The sequence below is a fragment of the Anomaloglossus baeobatrachus genome, chromosome 1 (assembly GCF_048569485.1).
Source record: "Anomaloglossus baeobatrachus isolate aAnoBae1 chromosome 1, aAnoBae1.hap1, whole genome shotgun sequence".
NCBI lineage: Eukaryota > Metazoa > Chordata > Amphibia > Anura > Aromobatidae > Anomaloglossus > Anomaloglossus baeobatrachus.
The window spans coordinates 972,637,749-972,657,832 of NC_134353.1; the positions used below are offsets into that span (position 1 = coordinate 972,637,749).

A 20,084-nucleotide genomic window follows, 5' to 3' on the forward strand; every position below is an offset into this window, starting at 1 on the left:
AGGCAGATGATTACTGGTACTGCTCTACTAGAAGGTAGATGATTACTGGTACTGCTCCACTAGAAGGCAGATGATTACTGGTACTGCTCTACTAGAAGGGAGATGATTACTGATACTGCTCCGCTAGAAGGGAGATGATTACTGGTACTGCTTCACTAGAAGCCAGATGATTTCTGGTACTGCTGAACTAGAAAAGAGATGATTACTGGTACTGCTCCACTAGAAGGAAGATAATTACTGGTACTGCTCTACTAAAAGGGAGATGATTTCTGGTACTGCTCTACTAGAAGGTAGATGATTACTGGTACTGCTCTACTAGAAGGTAGATGATTACTGGTACTGCTCTACTAGAAGGTAGATGATTACTGGTACTGCTCTACTAGAAGGAAGATAATTACTGGTACTGCTCTACTAAAAGGGAGATGATTTCTGGTACTGCTCTACTAGAAGGTTGATGATTACTGGTACTGCTCTACTAGAAGGTAGATGATTACTGGTACTGCTCTACTAGAAGGGAGATGATTACTGGTACTGATCCACTAGAAGGTAGATGATTACTGGTACTGCTCTACTAGAAGGGAGATGATTACTGGTACTGCTCTACTAGAAGGTAGATGATTACTGGTACTGCTCTACTAGAAGGCAGATGATTTCTGGTACTGCTCTACTAGAAGATAGATGATTACTGGTACTGCTCTACTAGAAGGCAGATGATTTCTGGTACTGCTCTACTAGAAGGCAGATAATTACTGGTACTGCTCTACTAGAAGGGAGATGATTACTGGTACTGCTCCACTAGAAAATAGATGATTACCGATACTGCTCCACTAGAATGTAGATGATTACTTGTACTGCTGTACTAGAAGGTAGATGATTACTGGTACTGCTCTACTAGAAGGGAGATGATTACTGGTACTGCTCTACTAGAAGTAAGATGATTACTGGTACTGCTCCACTAGAAGGGAGATGATTACTGGTACTGCTCCACTAGAAAGTAGATGATTAATGGTACTGCTCTACCAAAAGGCAGATAATTACTGGTACTGCTCTACTAGAAGGTAGATGATTACTGGTACTGCTCTACTAGAAGGCAAATGATTACTGGTACTGCTCTACTAGAAGGCAGATAATTACTGGTACTGCTCTACTAGAAGGGAGATGATTACTGGTACTGCTCTACTAGAAAGTAGATGATTACTGGTACTGCTTCACTAGAAGGCATATGATTTCTGGTACTGCTGTACTAGAAGGTACATGATTACTGGTACTGCTCTACTAGAAGGCAGATGATTACTGGTACTGCTTCAATAGAAGGGAGATGATTTCTTGTACTGCTCTACTAGAAAAGAGATGATTACTGGTACTGCTCTACTAGAAGGCAGATAATTACTGGTACTGCTCTATTAGATGGTAGATGATTACTTGTACTGCTCTACTAAAAGGGAGATGATTACTGGTACTGCTGTACTAGAAGGTAGATGATTACTGGTATTGCTTCACTAGAAGGTAGGTGATTTCTGGTACTGCTCTACTAGAAGGCAGATAATTACTGGTACTGCTCTACTAGAAGGTAGATGATTACTGGTACTGCTCTACTAGAAGGTAGATGATTACTGGTACTGCTTCACTAGAAGGCATATGAATTCTGGTACTGCTGTACTAGAAGGTACATGATTACTGGTACTGCTCTACTAGAAGGTACATGATTACTAGTACTGCTCTACTAGAAGGCAGATGATTACTCGTAGTGCTTCACTAGAAGGGAGATGATTTCTTGTACTGCTAAACTAGAAAAGAGATGATTACTGGTACTGCTCTACTAGAAGGCAGATAATTACTGGTACTGCTCTACTAAAAGGGAGATGATTACTGGTACTGCTGTACTAGAAGGTAGATGATTACTGGTAGTGCTTCACTAGAAGGCAGATGATTTCTGGTACTGCTCTACTAGAAGGCAGATAATTACTGGTACTGCTCTACTAGACGGTAGATGATTACTGGTACTGCTCTACTAGAAGGGAGATGATTACTGGTACTACTCCACTAGAAGGTAGATGATTACTGGTACTGCTCCACTAGAAGGGAGATGATTACTGGTACTGCTGTACTAGAAGGTAGATGATTACTGGTACTGCTCTACTAGAAGGGAGATAATTACTGGTACTGCTCCACTAAAAAGTAGATGATTAATGGTACTGCTCTACCAAAAGGCAGATAATTACTGGTACTGCTCTACTAGAAGGTAGATGATTACTGGTACTGCTCTACTAGAAGGCAAATGATTACTGGTACTGCTCTACTAGAAGGTAGATGATTACTGGTACTGCTTCACTAGAAGGCATATGATTTCTGGTACTGCTGTACTAGAAGGTACATGATTACTGGTACTGCTCTACTGGAAGGTACATGATTACTAGTACTGCTTTACTAGAAGGCAGATGATTACTGGTACTGCTTCACTAGAAGGGAGATGATTTCTTGTACTGCTAAACTAGAAAAGAGATGATTACTGGTACTGCTCTACTAGAATGTAGATGATTACTGGTACTGCTCTACTAGAAGAAAGATGATTAATGGTACTGCTCTACTAGAAGGGAGATGATTACTGGTACTGCTCTACTAGAAGGGAGATGATTACTGGTACTGCTCTACTAGAAGGCAGATGATCACTGGTAGTGCTTCACTAGAAGGGAGATGATTTCTTGTACTGCTAAACTAGAAAAGAGATGATTACTGGTACTGCTCCACTAGAAGGCAGATAATTACTGGTACTGCTCTACTAGAAGGGAGATGATTACTGGTACTGCTCTACTAGAAGGGAGATGATTACTGGTACTGCTCTACTAGAAGGTAGATGATTACTGGTACTGCTCTACTAGAAGGGAGATGATTACTGGTACTGCTCCACTAGAAGGGAGATGATTACTGGTACTGCTCTACTAGAAGGGAGATGATTACTGGTACTGCTCTACTAGAAGGCAGATAATTACTGGTACTGCTCTACTAGATGGTAGATGATTACTTGTACTGCTCTACTAAAAGGGAGATGATTACTGGTACTGCTCTATTAGAAGGCAGATGATTACTGGTACTGCTCTACTAGAAGGGAGATGATTACTGGTACTGCTCAACTAGAAGGGAGATGATTTCTAGTACTGCTCCACTAGAAGGGAGATGATTACTGGTACTGCTCCACTAGAAAGTAGATGATTAATGGTACTGCTCTACCAAAAGGCAGATGATTACTGGTACTGCTCTACTAAAAGGTAGATGATTACTGGTACTGCTCTACTAGAAGGCAGATGATTACTGGTACTGCTCTACTAGAAGGTAGATGATTACTGGTACTGCTTCACTAGAAGGCATATGATTTCTGGTACTGCTGTACTAGAAGGTACATGATTACTGGTACTGCTCTACTAGAAGATAGATGATTACTAGTAGTGCTTCACTAGAAGGGAGATGATTTCTGGTACTGCTAATCTAGAAAAGAGATATTTACTGGTACTGCTATACTAGATGGTAGATGATTACTGGTACTGCTCCATTAGAAGGGAGATGATTACTGGTACTGCTGTACTAGAAGGTAGATGATTACTGGTACTGCTCTACTAGAAGGTAGATGATTAATGGTACTGCTCTACTAGAAGAAAGATAATTACTGGTACTGCTCAACTAGAAGGGAGATGATTACTAGTACTGCTCTACTAGAAGGCAGATGATTTCTGGTACTGCTCCACTAGAAGGGAGATGATTACTAGTACTGCTCTACTAGAAGGGAGATGATTACTAGTACTGCTCTACTAGAAGGGAGATGATTACTAGTACTGCTCAACTAGAAGGGAGATGATTACTAGTACTGCTCTACTAGAAGGGAGATGATTACTGGTACTGCTCCACTAGAAAGTAGATGATTAATGGTACTGCTCTACCAGAAGGCAGATGATTACTGGTACTGCTCTACTAGAAGGCAGATGATTACTGGTACTGCTCTACTAGAAGGTAGATGATTACTAGTATTGCTCCACTAGAAGGTAGATGATTACTAGTACTGCTCTACTAGAAGGTAGATGATTACTGGTACTGCTCTACTAGAAGGCAGATAATTACTGGTACTGCTCTACTAGATGGTAGATGATTACTTGTACTGCTCTACTAAAAGGGAGATGATTACTGGTACTGCTGTACTAGAAGGTAGATGATTACTGGTATTGCTTCACTAGAAGGTAGATGATTTCTGGTACTGCTCTACTTGAAGGCAGATAATTACTGGTACTGCTCTACTAGAAGGTAGATGATTACTGGTACTGCTCTACTAGAAGGTAGATGATTACTGGTACTGCTTCACTAGAAGGCATATGAATTCTGGTACTGCTGTACTAGAAGGTACATGATTACTGGTACTGCTCTATTAGAAGGTACATGATTACTAGTACTGCTCTACTAGAAGGCAGATGATTACTCGTAGTGCTTCACTAGAAGGGAGATGATTTCTTGTACTGCTAAACTAGAAAAGAGATGATTACTGGTACTGCTCTACTAGAAGGCAGATAATTACTGGTACTGCTCTACTAAAAGATAGATGATTACTGGTACTGCTGTACTAGAAGGTAGATGATTACTGGTAGTGCTTCACTAGAAGGCAGATGATTTCTGGTACTGCTCTACTAGAAGGCAGATAATTACTGGTACTGCTCTACTAGACGGTAGATGATTACTGGTACTGCTCTACTAGAAGGGAGATGATTACTGGTACTACTCCACTAGAAGGTAGATGATTAATGATACTGCTGTACTAGAAGGTAGATGATTACTGGTACTGCTCCACTAGAAGGGAGATGATTACTGGTACTGCTGTACTAGAAGGTAGATGATTACTGGTACTGCTCCACTAGAAAGTAGATGATTAATGGTACTGCTCTACCAAAAGGCAGATAATTACTGGTACTGCTCTACTAGAAGGTAGATGATTACTGGTACTGCTCTACTAGAAGGCAAATGATTACTGGTACTGCTCTACTAGAAGGTAGATGATTACTGGTACTGCTTCACTAGAAGGCATATGATTTCTGGTACTGCTGTACTAGAAGGTACATGATTACTGGTACTGCTCTACTGGAAGGTACATGATTACTAGTACTGCTCTACTAGAAGGCAGATGATTACTGGTACTGCTTCACTAGAAGGGAGATGATTTCTTGTACTGCTAAACTAGAAAAGAGATGATTACTGGTACTGCTCTACTAGAAGGCAGATAATTACTGGCACTGTTCTACTAGATGGTAGATGATTACTTGTACTGCTCTACTAAAAGGGAGATGATTACTGGTACTGCTCCACTAGAAAGTAGATGATTAATGGTACTGCTCTACTAGAAGGCAGATGATTAATGGTACTGCTCTACTAGAAGGGAGATGATTATTGGTACTGCTCTACTAGAAGGGAGATGATTACTGGTACTGCTCTACTAGAAGGCAGATGATCACTGGTAGTGCTTCACTAGAAGGGAGATGATTTCTTGTACTGCTAAACTAGAAAAGAGATGATTACTGGTACTGCTCCACTAGAAGGCAGATAATTACTGGTACTGCTCTACTAGAAGGGAGATGATTACTGGTACTGCTCTACTAGAAGGGAGATGATTACTGGTACTGCTCTACTAGAAGGTAGATGATTACTGGTACTGCTCTACTAGAAGGGAGATGATTACTGGTACTGCTCCACTAGAAGGGAGATGATTACTGGTACTGCTCTACTAGAAGGGAGATGATTACTGGTACTGCTCTACTAGAAGGCAGATAATTACTGGTACTGCTCTACTAGATGGTAGATGATTACTTGTACTGCTCTACTAAAAGGGAGATGATTACTGGTACTGCTCTATTAGAAGGCAGATGATTACTGGTACTGCTCTACTAGAAGGGAGATGATTACTGGTACTGCTCAACTAGAAGGGAGATGATTTCTAGTACTGCTCCACTAGAAGGGAGATGATTACTGGTACTGCTCCACTAGAAAGTAGATGATTAATGGTACTGCTCTGCCAAAAGGCAGATGATTACTGGTACTGCTCTACTAAAAGGTAGATGATTACTGGTACTGCTCTACTAGAAGGCAGATGATTACTGGTACTGCTCTACTAGAAGGTAGATGATTACTGGTACTGCTTCACTAGAAGGCATATGATTTCTGGTACTGCTGTACTAGAAGGTACATGATTACTGGTACTGCTCTACTAGAAGGCAGATAATTACTGGTACTGCTATACTAGATGGTAGATGATTACTGGTACTGCTCCATTAGAAGGGAGATGATTACTGGTACTGCTGTACTAGAAGGTAGATGATTACTGGTACTGCTCTACTAGAAGGTAGATGATTAATGGTACTGCTCTACTAGAAGGGAGATGATTACTGGTACTGCTCAACTAGAAGGGAGATGATTACTAGTACTGCTCTACTAGAAGGGAGATGATTACTAGTACTGCTCAACTAGAAGGGAGATGATTACTAGTACTGCTCTACTAGAAGGGAGATGATTACTGGTACTGCTCCACTAGAAAGTAGATGATTAATGGTACTGCTCTACCAGAAGGCAAATGATTACTGGTACTGCTCTACTAGAAGGCAGATGATTACTGGTACTGCTCTACTAGAAGGTAGATGATTACTAGTATTGCTCCACTAGAAGGTAGATGATTACTAGTACTGCTCTACTAGAAGGTAGATGATTACTGGTACTGCTCTACTAGAAGGCAGATGATTACTGGTACTGCTCCATTAGAAGGTAGATGATTACTGGTACTGCTCTACTAGAAGGCAGATGATTACTGGTACTGCTCTACTAGAAGGCAGATGATTACTGGTACTGCTCTACTACAAGGTAGATGATTACTGGTACTGCTGTACTAGAAGGTATATGATTACTAGTATTGCTCCACTAGAAGGTAGATGATTATTGGTACTGCTCCACTAGAGGGTTGATGATTACTGGTACTGCTCTACTAGAAGGCAGATGATTACTGGTACTGCTCTACTAGAAGGCAGATGATTACTGGTACTGCTCCATTAGAAGGTAGATGATTACTGGTACTGCTCTACTAGAAGGCAGATGATTACTGGTACTGCTCTACTACAAGGCAGATGATTACTGGTACTGCTCTACTAGAAGGGAGAGGATTACGTGTACTGCTCTACTAGAAGGGAGATGATTACTGGTACTGCTGTAGTAGAAGGGAGATGATTACTGGTACTGCTCTACCAGAAGGCAGATGATTACTAGAGATGAGCAAACCTCTTAAAGCTCGAATTCGGTTTGGTTCGTCGAATGGCGGACTGGTTCGCCGAACGTTCGATGAACGGTTCGACGAACCTTTCGAACTCCATTGAAACCAATGGCAGGCAAACACAAACACATAAAAACATGCAGTGTGGAAGTAGAAAAAAAATATAGCACTCACCAGTTTATTTTGCTGTGCAGGATCCTGTTTATTAGACAGCGGAGGTTACATGTGCGGAGAGGGCTGGTGGGGAGAGGGAGTGAACGCCGTGGCAGACGACGGCCGTTTCGCACCTGTCCGGTGCTTCAGCTGGTCTGATTAGGTATGACATCATGTCCGTTTTATCCACATCCAAAAAATGTGGATGATGTCAAATAATTAAAACATATATTAAAAACAAAAAATACATGCAAAACTTGAATTTCAGCAACAATTTACAGCAAACATATATGAATATACACGGATGAAGTCAAATGCTTCTTAAATCAACCTAGAAACACACTAAGGTCATTTTTATCATTTAACCCTAGAGGGCCTGTTGCATTAAATCTCATAATATATTCAGCCTCCTTTCTTAGTAGCGTTTTATGCGTATCACCTCCCCTGGCATTAGGCTCAACCAATTCTAACCCTGCAAAGGACAATACATTACAATCAGAATTATGATATTCTTTTATATGGTTAATTAACCTAGTTGCCCCTATGCCACTATGAATGGAGTTCCTATGCTCACGAAATCTTACAAAGAGCTGTCGTATCGTCTTCCCAATGTAAAAATATTGGCACGGGCAGAAAATCACGTAAACGACCATTTTGGTCCTACAGGTTATCAAATGCCGCACATAATGTGAATGGCCACCAATTTTAAAGGAATTACCCGTCATGTGAAAACTACAAAACGAACAGTTTCCACATCTGTAATTACCTATAGGACCCTCCTGGTGTAACCAGGTTTTAGGAGGTACATACCGTTTTTTGACTATAATATCACCAATATTTTTACATCTTCTGTGCGTTATTAGGGGTTTATTGAGGGCCATTTCCCTAAGCTCTGATACTCCTTCAATTATGTGCCAATTTTTATTTATGATTGTTTTGATCATCCGATCCATCGGGCCATATTTGAAGTTAAAAATGAAACGATCCAATTTTTTAGCAGATGTAATGCTCTGATTTTCACTGGAAATATTTTTCTCATGTTGAATCTTGCATTCAGCTTGTTTTTGCATAGAATTAATGAGATTGGAGGGATAGCCCCTTTCTAAAAACCTTTGTTTTAGATCATTCCTCTGTGCAATGAAAGTATCAGGGTTATTCGTGATTCTATTTAACCTTAAGAATTGACTAAAGGGGACAGATCTCAGTACATGAGCCGGATGGGCACTATCAAAATGCAACAAAGCATTAACAGTGGTGGGTTTTCTATAGAGTTCACGCACAATTCTCCCTTCTTGAACCGTCAATTTAATGTCAAGGAACTCTATAGTTTTATCACCAAAATGGTGTGTGAACAGCATATTATAGTTGTTATTCTCATTCAGATATGCAACAAAAGACTCAAACTGAGATCTGTCCCCGTCCCAAACTATCAATACATCATCCACAAAACGCATACATTTCTTTATGTGTCTTATGAAAGGATTACTAGGGCCGTATACGAGATTATCCTCCATATGTGCAAGGAAAAGGTTTGCAAAGGTGCAAGCCGCAGGGGTCCCCATTGCCACCCCGCTGTTTTGCTGGTACCAGGTGTGGCCAAATTTAAAGGTGTTATTTTTCAGTACAAAGGAAAGAGCCTCATCCACAAAATTTATCAATAAATCATCTTCACCGAGTCCCTTCAGCATCTCAATAATAACATCGACACCCAAATGCTGTGGTATTCTTGTGAATAAACTTTCCACGTCTAATGACGCCCAGCAAAAAGTGTCCTGCCATTCAAACTGATTTAATTGCGTCACTAGATCCCCTGTGTCCCTCACAAAGGAGGGAATTAATTCTAACAGAGGATGTAGTAACCAATCAAGGTATGCCGACAGGGGCTCCGTGAGTGAGTCTGAGCCGGAGACAATGGGTCTCCCCGGAGGTGTAAATTCAGACTTGTGCACCTTTGGTAAAAAATACCAATGCGGCTTTGTGGGGAATAAAGGAAAAAGTTTTTCCGCCCTATTCTTTGTAATAAAACCTAGCACCACATGCCTATTCAGAATGGTTCGCAATTTTTCTTTCAACTTATTAGTGGGGTCACACTCTAATTTCCGATATACACTAATGTTATCTAGGTGACGTTTTGACTCCTCAAGATAATATTTAGTGGTCATGAGCACCGTGGCCCCACCCTTGTCTGCCTTCCTTATTACCACATTTTTGAGGGATTTAATTTTTTTCAAAGCAGATTTTTCAATATTAGACAAATTATTTTTCAACACTGGGTAGTTCAATGCTCTCATATCCTTCATGACAATTTCTTGAAATAAATCAATATTATTGCCCGGGGATATGGGTGGAACAAATGAGGATTTTAGACCTTTGGAAAATCTTGCAGCTGCATTATTTTTCCCTGAGGGAAAGGGTGCGTTATCTATGCTGTTATCCGTTAGACTCAAAAGCTGCAGGGCGTCTTTACTAATCTTACTGTATTCCGAACCTTCATATGAAAAGCCAAGGGGACTACTCTGACACTGCCTTTCATTTTTACAATCCTGCACTGCGCCCTTATTAATGTTGGCAAAGTGTTTCTTTAAATGTAATTTTCGACACGCTTTATATAATCAGATAATATGATCAGATTGAGGAGAGAGCTTGAGACACGTCTTTCTAATGACCAGTGGAAGAAATTTTTACAGCATCTGGATAAAAAACTTATCCCCTATCAGTCCATAATAAAAGAATGTAAAAAAGAGAAATTTATGAGGGACAAGGCTGATTACGAGTCCAACAATGTTTTCAGTTGGAATAAGAATACTGATAAATTTTCCTTTTTTAAGAAGAGTAAATCTAAGAGGAAATTTCACAAAGCTGGCAATAATAATAAAAAACCTGCTTGGACGAAGACTCCGATTCCAGTGGACAGGAGGAACCTCCGCCTCCTAAGAGGAGATTTAGTGATGACAAGGCTATACATAATCAATCAAATCGCCCTTTAGAAGGAGGACAAGGAGAGGTCGCGGCAGGAACAAGCGATCAGCATAAGGGGAAGAGAAAGATGGTCTCCTGGAGGGACTAGCATCGGATCCTGCAGAGAATTCTGAAAAGAAAAAAATCTATAATCTTACGGACCATCTGCTTGATAGAGCAATGATCTCGATCTTGGAGAAAGGGTTGAACTTTTGCATTCCAGAACCTTTTGATCTAGTTCAGTTTGAAGTTGATTTATATAAAGCGTGTCGAAAATTACATTTAAAGAAACACTTTGCCAACATTAATAACGGCGCAGTGCAGGATTGTAAAAATGAAAGGCAGTGTCAGAGTAGTCCCCTTGGCTTTTCATATGAAGGTTCGGAATACAGTAAGATTAGTAAAGACGCCCTGCAGCTTTTGAGTCTAACGGATAACAGCATAGATAACGCACCCTTTCCCTCAGGGAAAAATAATGCAGCTGCAAGATTTTCCAAAGGTCTAAAATCCTCATTTGTTCCACCCATATCCCCGGGCAATAATATTGATTTATTTCAAGAAATTGTCATGAAGGATATGAGAGCATTGAACTACCCAGTGTTGAAAAATAATTTGTCTAATATTGAAAAATCTGCTTTGAAAAAAATTAAATCCCTCAAAAATGTGGTAATAAGGAAGGCAGACAAGGGTGGGGCCACGGTGCTCATGACCACTAAATATTATCTTGAGGAGTCAAAACGTCACCTAGATAACATTAGTGTATATCGGAAATTAGAGTGTGACCCCACTAATAAGTTGAAAGAAAAATTGCGTACCATACTGAATAGGCATGTGGTGCTAGGTTTTATTACAAAGAATAGGGTGGAAAAACTTTTTCCTTTATTCCCCACAAAGCCGCATTGGTATTTTTTACCAAAGGTGCACAAGTCTGAATTTACACCTCCGGGGAGACCCATTGTCTCCGGCTCAGGGTCACTCACGGAGCCCCTGTCGGCATACCTTGATTGGTTACTACATCCTCTGTTAGAATTAATTCCCTCCTTTGTGAGGGACACAGGGGATCTAGTGACACAATTAAATCAGTTTGAATGGCAGGACACTTTTTGCTGGGCGTCATTAGACGTGGAAAGTTTATTCACAAGAATACCACAGCATTTGGGTGTCGATGTTATTATTGAGATGCTGAAGGGACTCGGTGAAGATGATTTATTGATAAATTTTGTGGATGAGGCTCTTTCCTTTGTACTGAAAAATAACACCTTTAAATTTGGCCACACCTGGTATCAGCAAAACAGCGGGGTGGCGATGGGGACCCCTGCGGCTTGCACCTTTGCAAACCTTTTCCTTGTACATATGGAGGATAATCTCGTATACGGCCCTAGTAATCCTTTCATAAGACACATAAAGAAATGTATGCGTTTTGTGGATGATGTATTGATAGTTTGGGACGGGGACAGATCTCAGTTTGAGTCTTTTGTTGCATATCTGAATGAGAATAACAACTATAATATGCTGTTTACACACCATTTTGGTGATAAAACTATAGAGTTACTTGACATTAAATTGACGGTTCAAGAAGGGAGAATTGTGCGTGAACTCTATAGAAAACCCACCACTGTTAATGCTTTGTTGCATTTTGATAGTGCCCATCCGGCTCATGTACTGAGATCTGTCCCCTTTAGTCAATTCTTAAGGTTAAATAGAATCACGAATAACCCTGATACTTTCATTGCACAGAGGAATGATCTAAAACAAAGGTTTTTAGAAAGGGGCTATCCCTCCAATCTCATTAATTCTATGCAAAAACAAGCTGAATGCAAGATTCAACATGAGAAAAATATTTCCAGTGAAAATCAGAGCATTACATCTGCTAAAAAATTGGATCGTTTCATTTTTAACTTCAAATATGGCCCGATGGATCGGATGATCAAAACAATCATAAATAAAAATTGGCACATAATTGAAGGAGTATCAGAGCTTAGGGAAATGGCCCTCAATAAACCCCTAATAACGCACAGAAGATGTAAAAATATTGGTGATATTATAGTCAAAAAACGGTATGTACCTCCTAAAACCTGGTTACACCAGGAGGGTCCTATAGGTAATTACAGATGTGGAAACTGTTCGTTTTGTAGTTTTCACATGACGGGTAATTCCTTTAAAATTGGTGGCCATTCACATTATGTGCGGCATTTGATAACCTGTAGGACCAAAATGGTCGTTTACGTGATTTTCTGCCCGTGCCAATATTTTTACATTGGGAAGACGATACGACAGCTCTTTGTAAGATTTCGTGAGCATAGGAACTCCATTCATAGTGGCATAGGGGCAACTAGGTTAATTAACCATATAAAAGAATATCATAATTCTGATTGTAATGTATTGTCCTTTGCAGGGTTAGAATTGGTTGAGCCTAATGCCAGGGGAGGTGATACGCATAAAACGCTACTAAGAAAGGAGGCTGAATATATTATGAGATTTAATGCAACAGGCCCTCTAGGGTTAAATGATAAAAATGACCTTAGTGTGTTTCTAGGTTGATTTAAGAAGCATTTGACTTCATCCGTGTATATTCATATATGTTTGCTGTAAATTGTTGCTGAAATTCAAGTTTTGCATGTATTTTTTGTTTTTAATATATGTTTTAATTATTTGACATCATCCACATTTTTTGGATGTGGATAAAACGGACATGATGTCATACCTAATCAGACCAGCTGAAGCACCGGACAGGTGCGAAACGGCCGTCGTCTGCCACGGCGTTCACTCCCTCTCCCCACCAGCCCTCTCCGCACATGTAACCTCCGCTGTATAATAAACAGTATCCTGCACAGCAAAATAAACTGGTGAGTGCTCTATTTTTTTTTTCTACTTCCACACTGCATGTTTTGCTATCTATGGATATAAGCACCCCAGTGTTTGCTTCTAGCCTCTGAATATGAGAGACTTTTTCCTGCATTGGATAGAATGGCTTGCTATATGCTAAGTAGTGCCCTGGAATCTCTCCTCCACTTACAAACACATAAAAACACATTATACATGTACACATACAGTTAATAAACATTGCCATTACACTTACAGGTCCCCGCGACGCGTCCTGCACTCGGTCTCCTGCCGCTTTTCCTTCCGATCATCGCTACGTCCTCCCGGTAACCTGCACTGATGCTAGGACCTTCTGTGACATCAAAAAAGCTTGTGACCAGTCACCTGTCTATTATCTCATTGTCTACAGACTTGTCACATGGCTAGACATCATGCTAGGTCCTGTCATTGCATCTGTCCAGTACTCGGTGATTGTTCCAGCATCTCCGTGTACCGGCAAAATGCTTTGGCACATGGTCTGCTTCCCCGTTCCTGCATGTGGGCACTCTTTACAGAGTCAGCCCTCATGCAAGGACTGGTGGCCACAGTTGATAAATAGCGGCATCGGCGGGAATCACGTGATCGGAGATTGCCGTTGCTATAGTAACGGTGGCAGCGGTGACGTCTCCGCTTATAGCCCGCAGCTGCTGCTCACTCACTGAGTGATTAGACTGCATGGGAGCAGCAGCGTCTTCCTCCCATGCTGTGCTGTCTGATGTAGCAGAGCTGCATGGGTTGAAGGAGAAAGAAAACAGAAGACCATGGATCATGGAGGGATGAGAGGGAGTAATAAACATGGAGTCTCTAAGTGTGTTTGTGTATTTATTTCTATTAAAGTATTTTTTCTCTGTGTGGTGTCTTTTTTTTAACCCTTTATTGGAGATTCTTAATGGCCGGGTCAAACTTGCCTGACATTAGGAATCTCTGGCTTAATACTAGCTAGTAAAACAAAGGTAGTATTAACCCACTATTACCCAGCAAGCCACCCGGCTTCAGGGCTGCTGGAAAAGTTGGATACAGCGCCAAATGATGGCGCTTCTATGAGAGCGCCATTTTCTGGAGCGGCTGCGGACTGCAATTCGCAGCAGAGGGGCCCAGAAAGCTCAGGCTAACCTGAGCTGCGGATTCCAATCCCCAGCTGCATAGTTGTACCTGGCTGGACACAAAAATGGAGCCAAGCTCATGTCGATTTGTTTTTTAATTATTTCAGGAAATTCATGAAATAATTAAAAAAATAGCTTCCCTAATTTTTTAGTTCCCAGCCGGATACAAATAGACAGCTGGGGGTTGGGGGCAGCCGTACCTGCTTCTGTACTTGGCTAGCATACAGTGCCTACAAGTAGTATTCAACCCCCTGCAGATTTAGCAGGTTTGATAAGATGCAAATAAGTTAGAGCCTGCAAACTTGAAACAAGAGCAGGATTTATTAACAGATGCATAAATCTTACAAACCAAAAAGTTATGTTGCTCAGTTAAATTTTAATAAATTTTCAACATAAAAGTGTGGGTCAATTATTATTCAACCCCTAGGTGTAATATTTTGTGGAATAACCCTTGTTTGCAATTACAGCTAATAATCGTCTTTTATAAGACCTGATCAGGCCGGCACAGGTCTCTGGAGTTATCTTGGCCCACTCCTCCATGCAGATCTTCTCCAAGTTATCTAGGTTCTTTGGGTGTCTCATGTGGACTTTAATCTTGAGCTCCTTCCACAAGTTTTCAATTGGGTTAAGGTCAGGAGACTGACTAAGCCACTGCAACACCTTGATTTTTTCCCTCTTGAACCAGGCCTTGGTTTTCTTGGCTGTGTGCTTTGGGTCGTTGTCTTGTTGGAAGATGAAATGATGACCCATCTTAAGATCCTTGATGGAGGAGCGGAGGTTCTTGGCCAAAATCTCCAGGTAGGCCGTGCTATCCATCTTCCCATGGATGCGGACCAGATGGCCAGGCCCCTTGGCTGAGAAACAGCCCCATAGCATGATGCTGCCACCACCATGCTTGACTGTAGGGATGGTATTCTTGGGGTCATATGCAGTGCCATCCAGTCTCCAAACGTCACGTGTGTGGTTGGCATCAAAGATCTCGATCTTGGTCTCATCAGACCAGAGAACCTTGAACCAGTCTGTCTCAGAGTCCTCCAAGTGATCATGAGCAAACTGTAGACGAGCCTTGACATGACGCTTTGAAAGTAAAGGTACCTTACGGGCTCATCTGGAACGGAGACCATTGCGGTGGAGTACGTTACTTATGGTATTGACTGAAACCAATGTCCCCACTGCCATGAGATCTTCCCGGAGCTCCTTCCTTGTTGTCCTTGGGTTAGCCTTGACTCTTTGGACAAGCCTGGCCTCGGCACGGGTGGAAACTTTCAAAGGCTGTCCAGGCCGTGGAAGGCTAACAGTAGTTCCATAAGCCTTCCACTTCCGGATGATGCTCCCAACAGTGGAGACAGGTAGGCCCAACTCCTTGGAAAGGGTTTTGTACCCCTTGCCAGCCTTGTGGCCCTCCACGATCTTGTCTCTGATGGCCTTGGAATGCACCTTTGTTTTTCCCATGTTGACCAAGTATGAGTGCTGTTCACAAGTTTGGGGAGGGTCTTAATTAGTCAGAAAAGGCTGGAAAAAGAGATAATTAATCCAAACATGTGAAGCTCATTGTTCTTTGTGCCTGAAATACTTCTTAATACTTTAGGGGAACCAAATAGAATTCTGGTGGTTTGAGGGGTTGAATAATAAATGACCCTCTGAATAAACTTTTCACAATTTAAAAAAAAATAAAAAAAGAAATAACATTCTTTTTTGCTGCATTTCACACTTCCAGGCTGATCTACAGTCCAAATGTCACAATGCCAAGTTATTCCGAATGTGTAAACCTGCTAAATCTGCAGGGGGTTGAATACTACTTGTAGGCACTGTACAAAAATATGGCGAAGCCCATGTAATTTTTTTGGTGGGCAAAAAGCTCCTGCATACAGTCCTGGATGGAGTATGCTGACCCTTGTAGTTCTGCAGCTGCTGTCTGCTCTCCTGCATACACTAGTGAATGGAGCATGCTGAGCCTTGTTGTTCTGCAGCTGCTGTCTGCTCTCCTCCATAGATACAGACAGCACACAGCAGCTGCAGAACTACAAGGCTCAGCATACTCCATCCAGGACTGTATGCAGGAGATTTTTGCCCCCCCCCAAAAAATTACGTGGGCTTCGCCATGTTTTTGTATGCTAGCCAGGTACAGCAGGCAGCTATGGGCTGCCCCCAATCCCAGCTGCCTATTTGTACCCGGCTGGGAACCAAAAATATAGGGCAGCCCTTTTTTTTTTAATTATTTCATGAATTTCAAGACAAAGATGAAAATGACAAGGGCTTCACCCAATTTTTGTGTCCAGCTAGGTACAACTAGGCAGCTGGGCATTGGAATCCACAGCTCAGGGTGCCCAAGCTTTCTGGGCACCCCTGCTGCGACTTGTAGTCCGCTGCCTCCCCAGAAAATGGAGCTTTCATAGAAGCGCCATCTTCTGGCGCTGTATCCAACTCTTCCAGCTGCCCTGGTGATGGGTGGCTCACTGGGTAATAATGGGGTTAGGGCTAGCTGTATATTATCAACTGGCCCTAAGCCCGAAATTCATGGTGTCACGCCAATATTAGACATGGCCACCATGAATTTCTAGTATAGATAAAAAAAAACACAAGGCAGATGATTACTGGTACTGCTCTACTAGAAGGCAGATGATTACTGGTACTGCTCTACTAGAATGGAGAGGATTACTTGTACTGCTCTACTAGAAGGGAGATGATTACTGGTACTGCTGTAGTAGAAGGGAGATGATTACTGGTACTGCTCTGCTAGAAGGGAGATGATTACTGCTACTGCTCTACTAGAAGGCAGATGATTACTGGTACTGCTCTACTAGAAGGCAGATGATTACTAGAGATGAGGAAACCTCTTAAGGCTCGAGTTCGATTTGGTTCGTCGAACGATGGACTGGTTCGCCGAACGTTCGACGAACCGTTTGACGAACCTTTCGAACCCCATTGAAACCAATGACAGGCAAACACAAACACATAAAAACACATTATACATGTACACATATAGTTAATAAACATTGCCATTACACTTACAGGTCCCTGCGACGCGTCCTGCACTCGGCAGATGATTACTGGTACTGCTCTACTAGAAGGTAGATGATTACTGGTACTGCTCTACTAGAAGGTAGATGATTATTGGTACTGCTCTACTAGAAGGTAGATGATCACTAGTACTGTTTTACTAGAAGGTAGATGATTACTGGTACTGCTCTACTAGAATGTAGATGATTACTGGTACTGCTCTACTAGAAGAAAGATGATTACTGGTACTGCTCTACTAGAAGAAAGATGATTACTGGTACTGCCCTGGTGATGGGTGGCTCGCTTGGTAATAATGGGGTTAGGGCTAGCTGTATATTATCAACTGGCCCTAAGCCCGAAATTCATGGTGTCACGCCAACATTAGACATGGCCACCATGAATTTCTAGTACAGATAAAAAAAAAACACAACACACAGAAATATAATTTTATTAGAAAGAAAACACAACACAATTAGTGACTTCATCTTTATTGAAATAAAAAAAAAACCCCTGCAGTAATCCTGGGTCAAGGGTCCCGTGCCGTCCAATCCGGATCCAATATCATCTGATCAGTTTGGCAAAGCGATCAGATGATGTGTCAGGTTCAAGGACCTGAATCACATGACACAGCAGCTGATTGTATAAACGGCTTTTATACAATCAGCTGATGCATCAGTGCAAAAAAAAACAAACAAACAAACTACACACTTCTGTGCAGACTCCTGTCCGACAGCAGCAACTGATAGTTTAGCCGGCCGGGCGGTAAAAAGCCGGCCTCACCGCTCGACTTATAGTGATAGCTGATGCCGTCAGGTGACCGCATCAGCTGATCATTGCCAGGTCTGAGAGAGAGAGAAAGAGAAAAGAGAGAGAAAAGAGAAGAGAGAGAGGGAAAAGAGAAGAAAGAGAGGGATAGAGAGAAGACACTAGAGGGGATAGCGCATGCTCTGTGGTTGGAAGCTGGGAGACTTTCTGGAAGACACTGGAGGGGATAGCGCATGTTCTGTGGTTGGAAGCTGGGAGACTTTCTGGAAGACACTGGAGGGGATAGCGCGCCCTCTGTGGTTGGAAGCTGGGAGACTTTCTGGAAGACACTGGAGGGGATAGCGCATGCTCTGTGGTTGGAAGCTGGGAGACTTTCTGGAAGACACTGGAGGGGATAGCGCATGTTCTGTGGTTGGAAGCTGGGAGACTTTCTGGAAGACACTGGAGGGGATAGCGCGCCCTCTGTGGTTGGAAGCTGGGAGACTTTCTGGAAGACACTGGAGGGGATAGCGCATGCTCTGTGGTTGGAAGCTGGGAGACTTTCTAGAAGACACAGGAAGGGATAGCGCGCCTTCTGTGGTTGGAAGCTGGGAGACTTTCTGGAAGACACTGGAGGTGAAAGTGCAGCCAGGATAGAGATTCTGTGCTGGGAAGAAGTAAGCTCCCAAAGCTATGGACTGACAGGAGTCAGCGTGAGTAGCATGGCTGCTGAAAGGTAGCCTCACACATGGGGTTGTGTGCTGCGGTCAGGGAGGGACTGTTGCAATACTTCTGCTGGGGTATCTATGGGGTTTATCTGAAGCCGTGCAGCCGCATCCACGGATGAAATGGACTGTATGTTACTTTCATTTCTGTAAAGCTGAAGGAAGGTTCATGCATTGTTTCTGGAAGATGGTTTATGTGCTAAATAAACTGGCCAGACTATTAAATATGAAATATATATAAAATTAAAAAAAACATGTAGCGTTTCCTTTACACTTCACCAATACTTGTACTCAGTGTTGGTGTCACATACAATCCCAATAAAATACATATAACTTTGTAGGTTTTACATGAAAATAGATGGAAAGGTTTAGAGGGTATGAATACTTTTTCAAGGCACTGTGTATTATATTCACATTACAGTGCAGTATAAGCTTTATCCTCTGATTACGGCAGGTTGCCGGGGTCTCTTACCTCTGGGACACGTCCTCAGTGGTTGGGTTTGATCCCTCGGTCTCGGGACGGTCACATTTTCATATGTTATGTCCCAGTTTTCATCCTCCCGCTCCTGGGTGACACCTGTGAATGAGAAACCCAAGATGGCGCCATCTGTCATCATTCAATGTTCTGGGGAGATCACGGATCCCTTTGTGATGTGGTGTAGGGGTCCGGCTTCCCCTCGGTATAGTTATTACTGTATATAATGAAGCATTCACCCTATATTTGTAGAATATGGCTCCTCCATAGCTCCTGGAGCACCGACCTCACCAGCCCCCTATGGCTCCCACTTAAAGACCCAATTCTGTACTATACAGGGGATTCCAGAACAGGTCTCTCCCCCCCCCCCCCCCCCATAGGAAGTGATGGGTCCTACTGACCTGGGTCCTGACCGGGGGCTCTGGTAAATCTCAGGTCAGCATAGACGACGGCCATTAATGATCAGATCACTTGTCTTCAACAGTGAGAAGAAAAAGGGAAGACTGATGACGAGAAGGAAACCAAAAACTGAACCCATGAGCGGTCAAGTGTGAGGAGACAGATGGTGAAAACGCCTCATTATCACAGGAGGGGGCGAACATCACTGACACAGCCAGAGAATTAAGAAGAGATACAATTAAACAAGTATTCACAGTGCCCCCCTAACACCAGCGACCTCTACAGTGCCCCCCTGTGATAGCGGCAACCTCCACAGTGCCCCCCTGTGATAGCGGCAACCTCCACAGTGCCCTCCTGTGATAGCTGCAACCTCCACAGTG

General features: G+C 42.3%; 1 protein-coding gene across 1 annotated transcript in view; it reads right to left on the reverse strand.

The window, feature by feature from the left end:
* The window catches only part of LOC142302968 (uncharacterized), a 324,150-nt gene extending 304,371 nt beyond the window's left edge, over nucleotides 1–19,779 (reverse strand). The window contains exons 1-2 of the mRNA XM_075344072.1: nucleotides 19,707–19,779; nucleotides 19,303–19,407 (exon numbers count right to left, since the gene is read on the reverse strand). Of these exons, the coding sequence (XP_075200187.1) occupies nucleotides 19,303–19,407; nucleotides 19,707–19,761 (160 nt within the window). The 5' untranslated portion in view covers nucleotides 19,762–19,779. The remainder of the gene's footprint in view (nucleotides 1–19,302; nucleotides 19,408–19,706) is intronic.
* Between the last annotated feature and the right edge of the window lie 305 nt (nucleotides 19,780–20,084).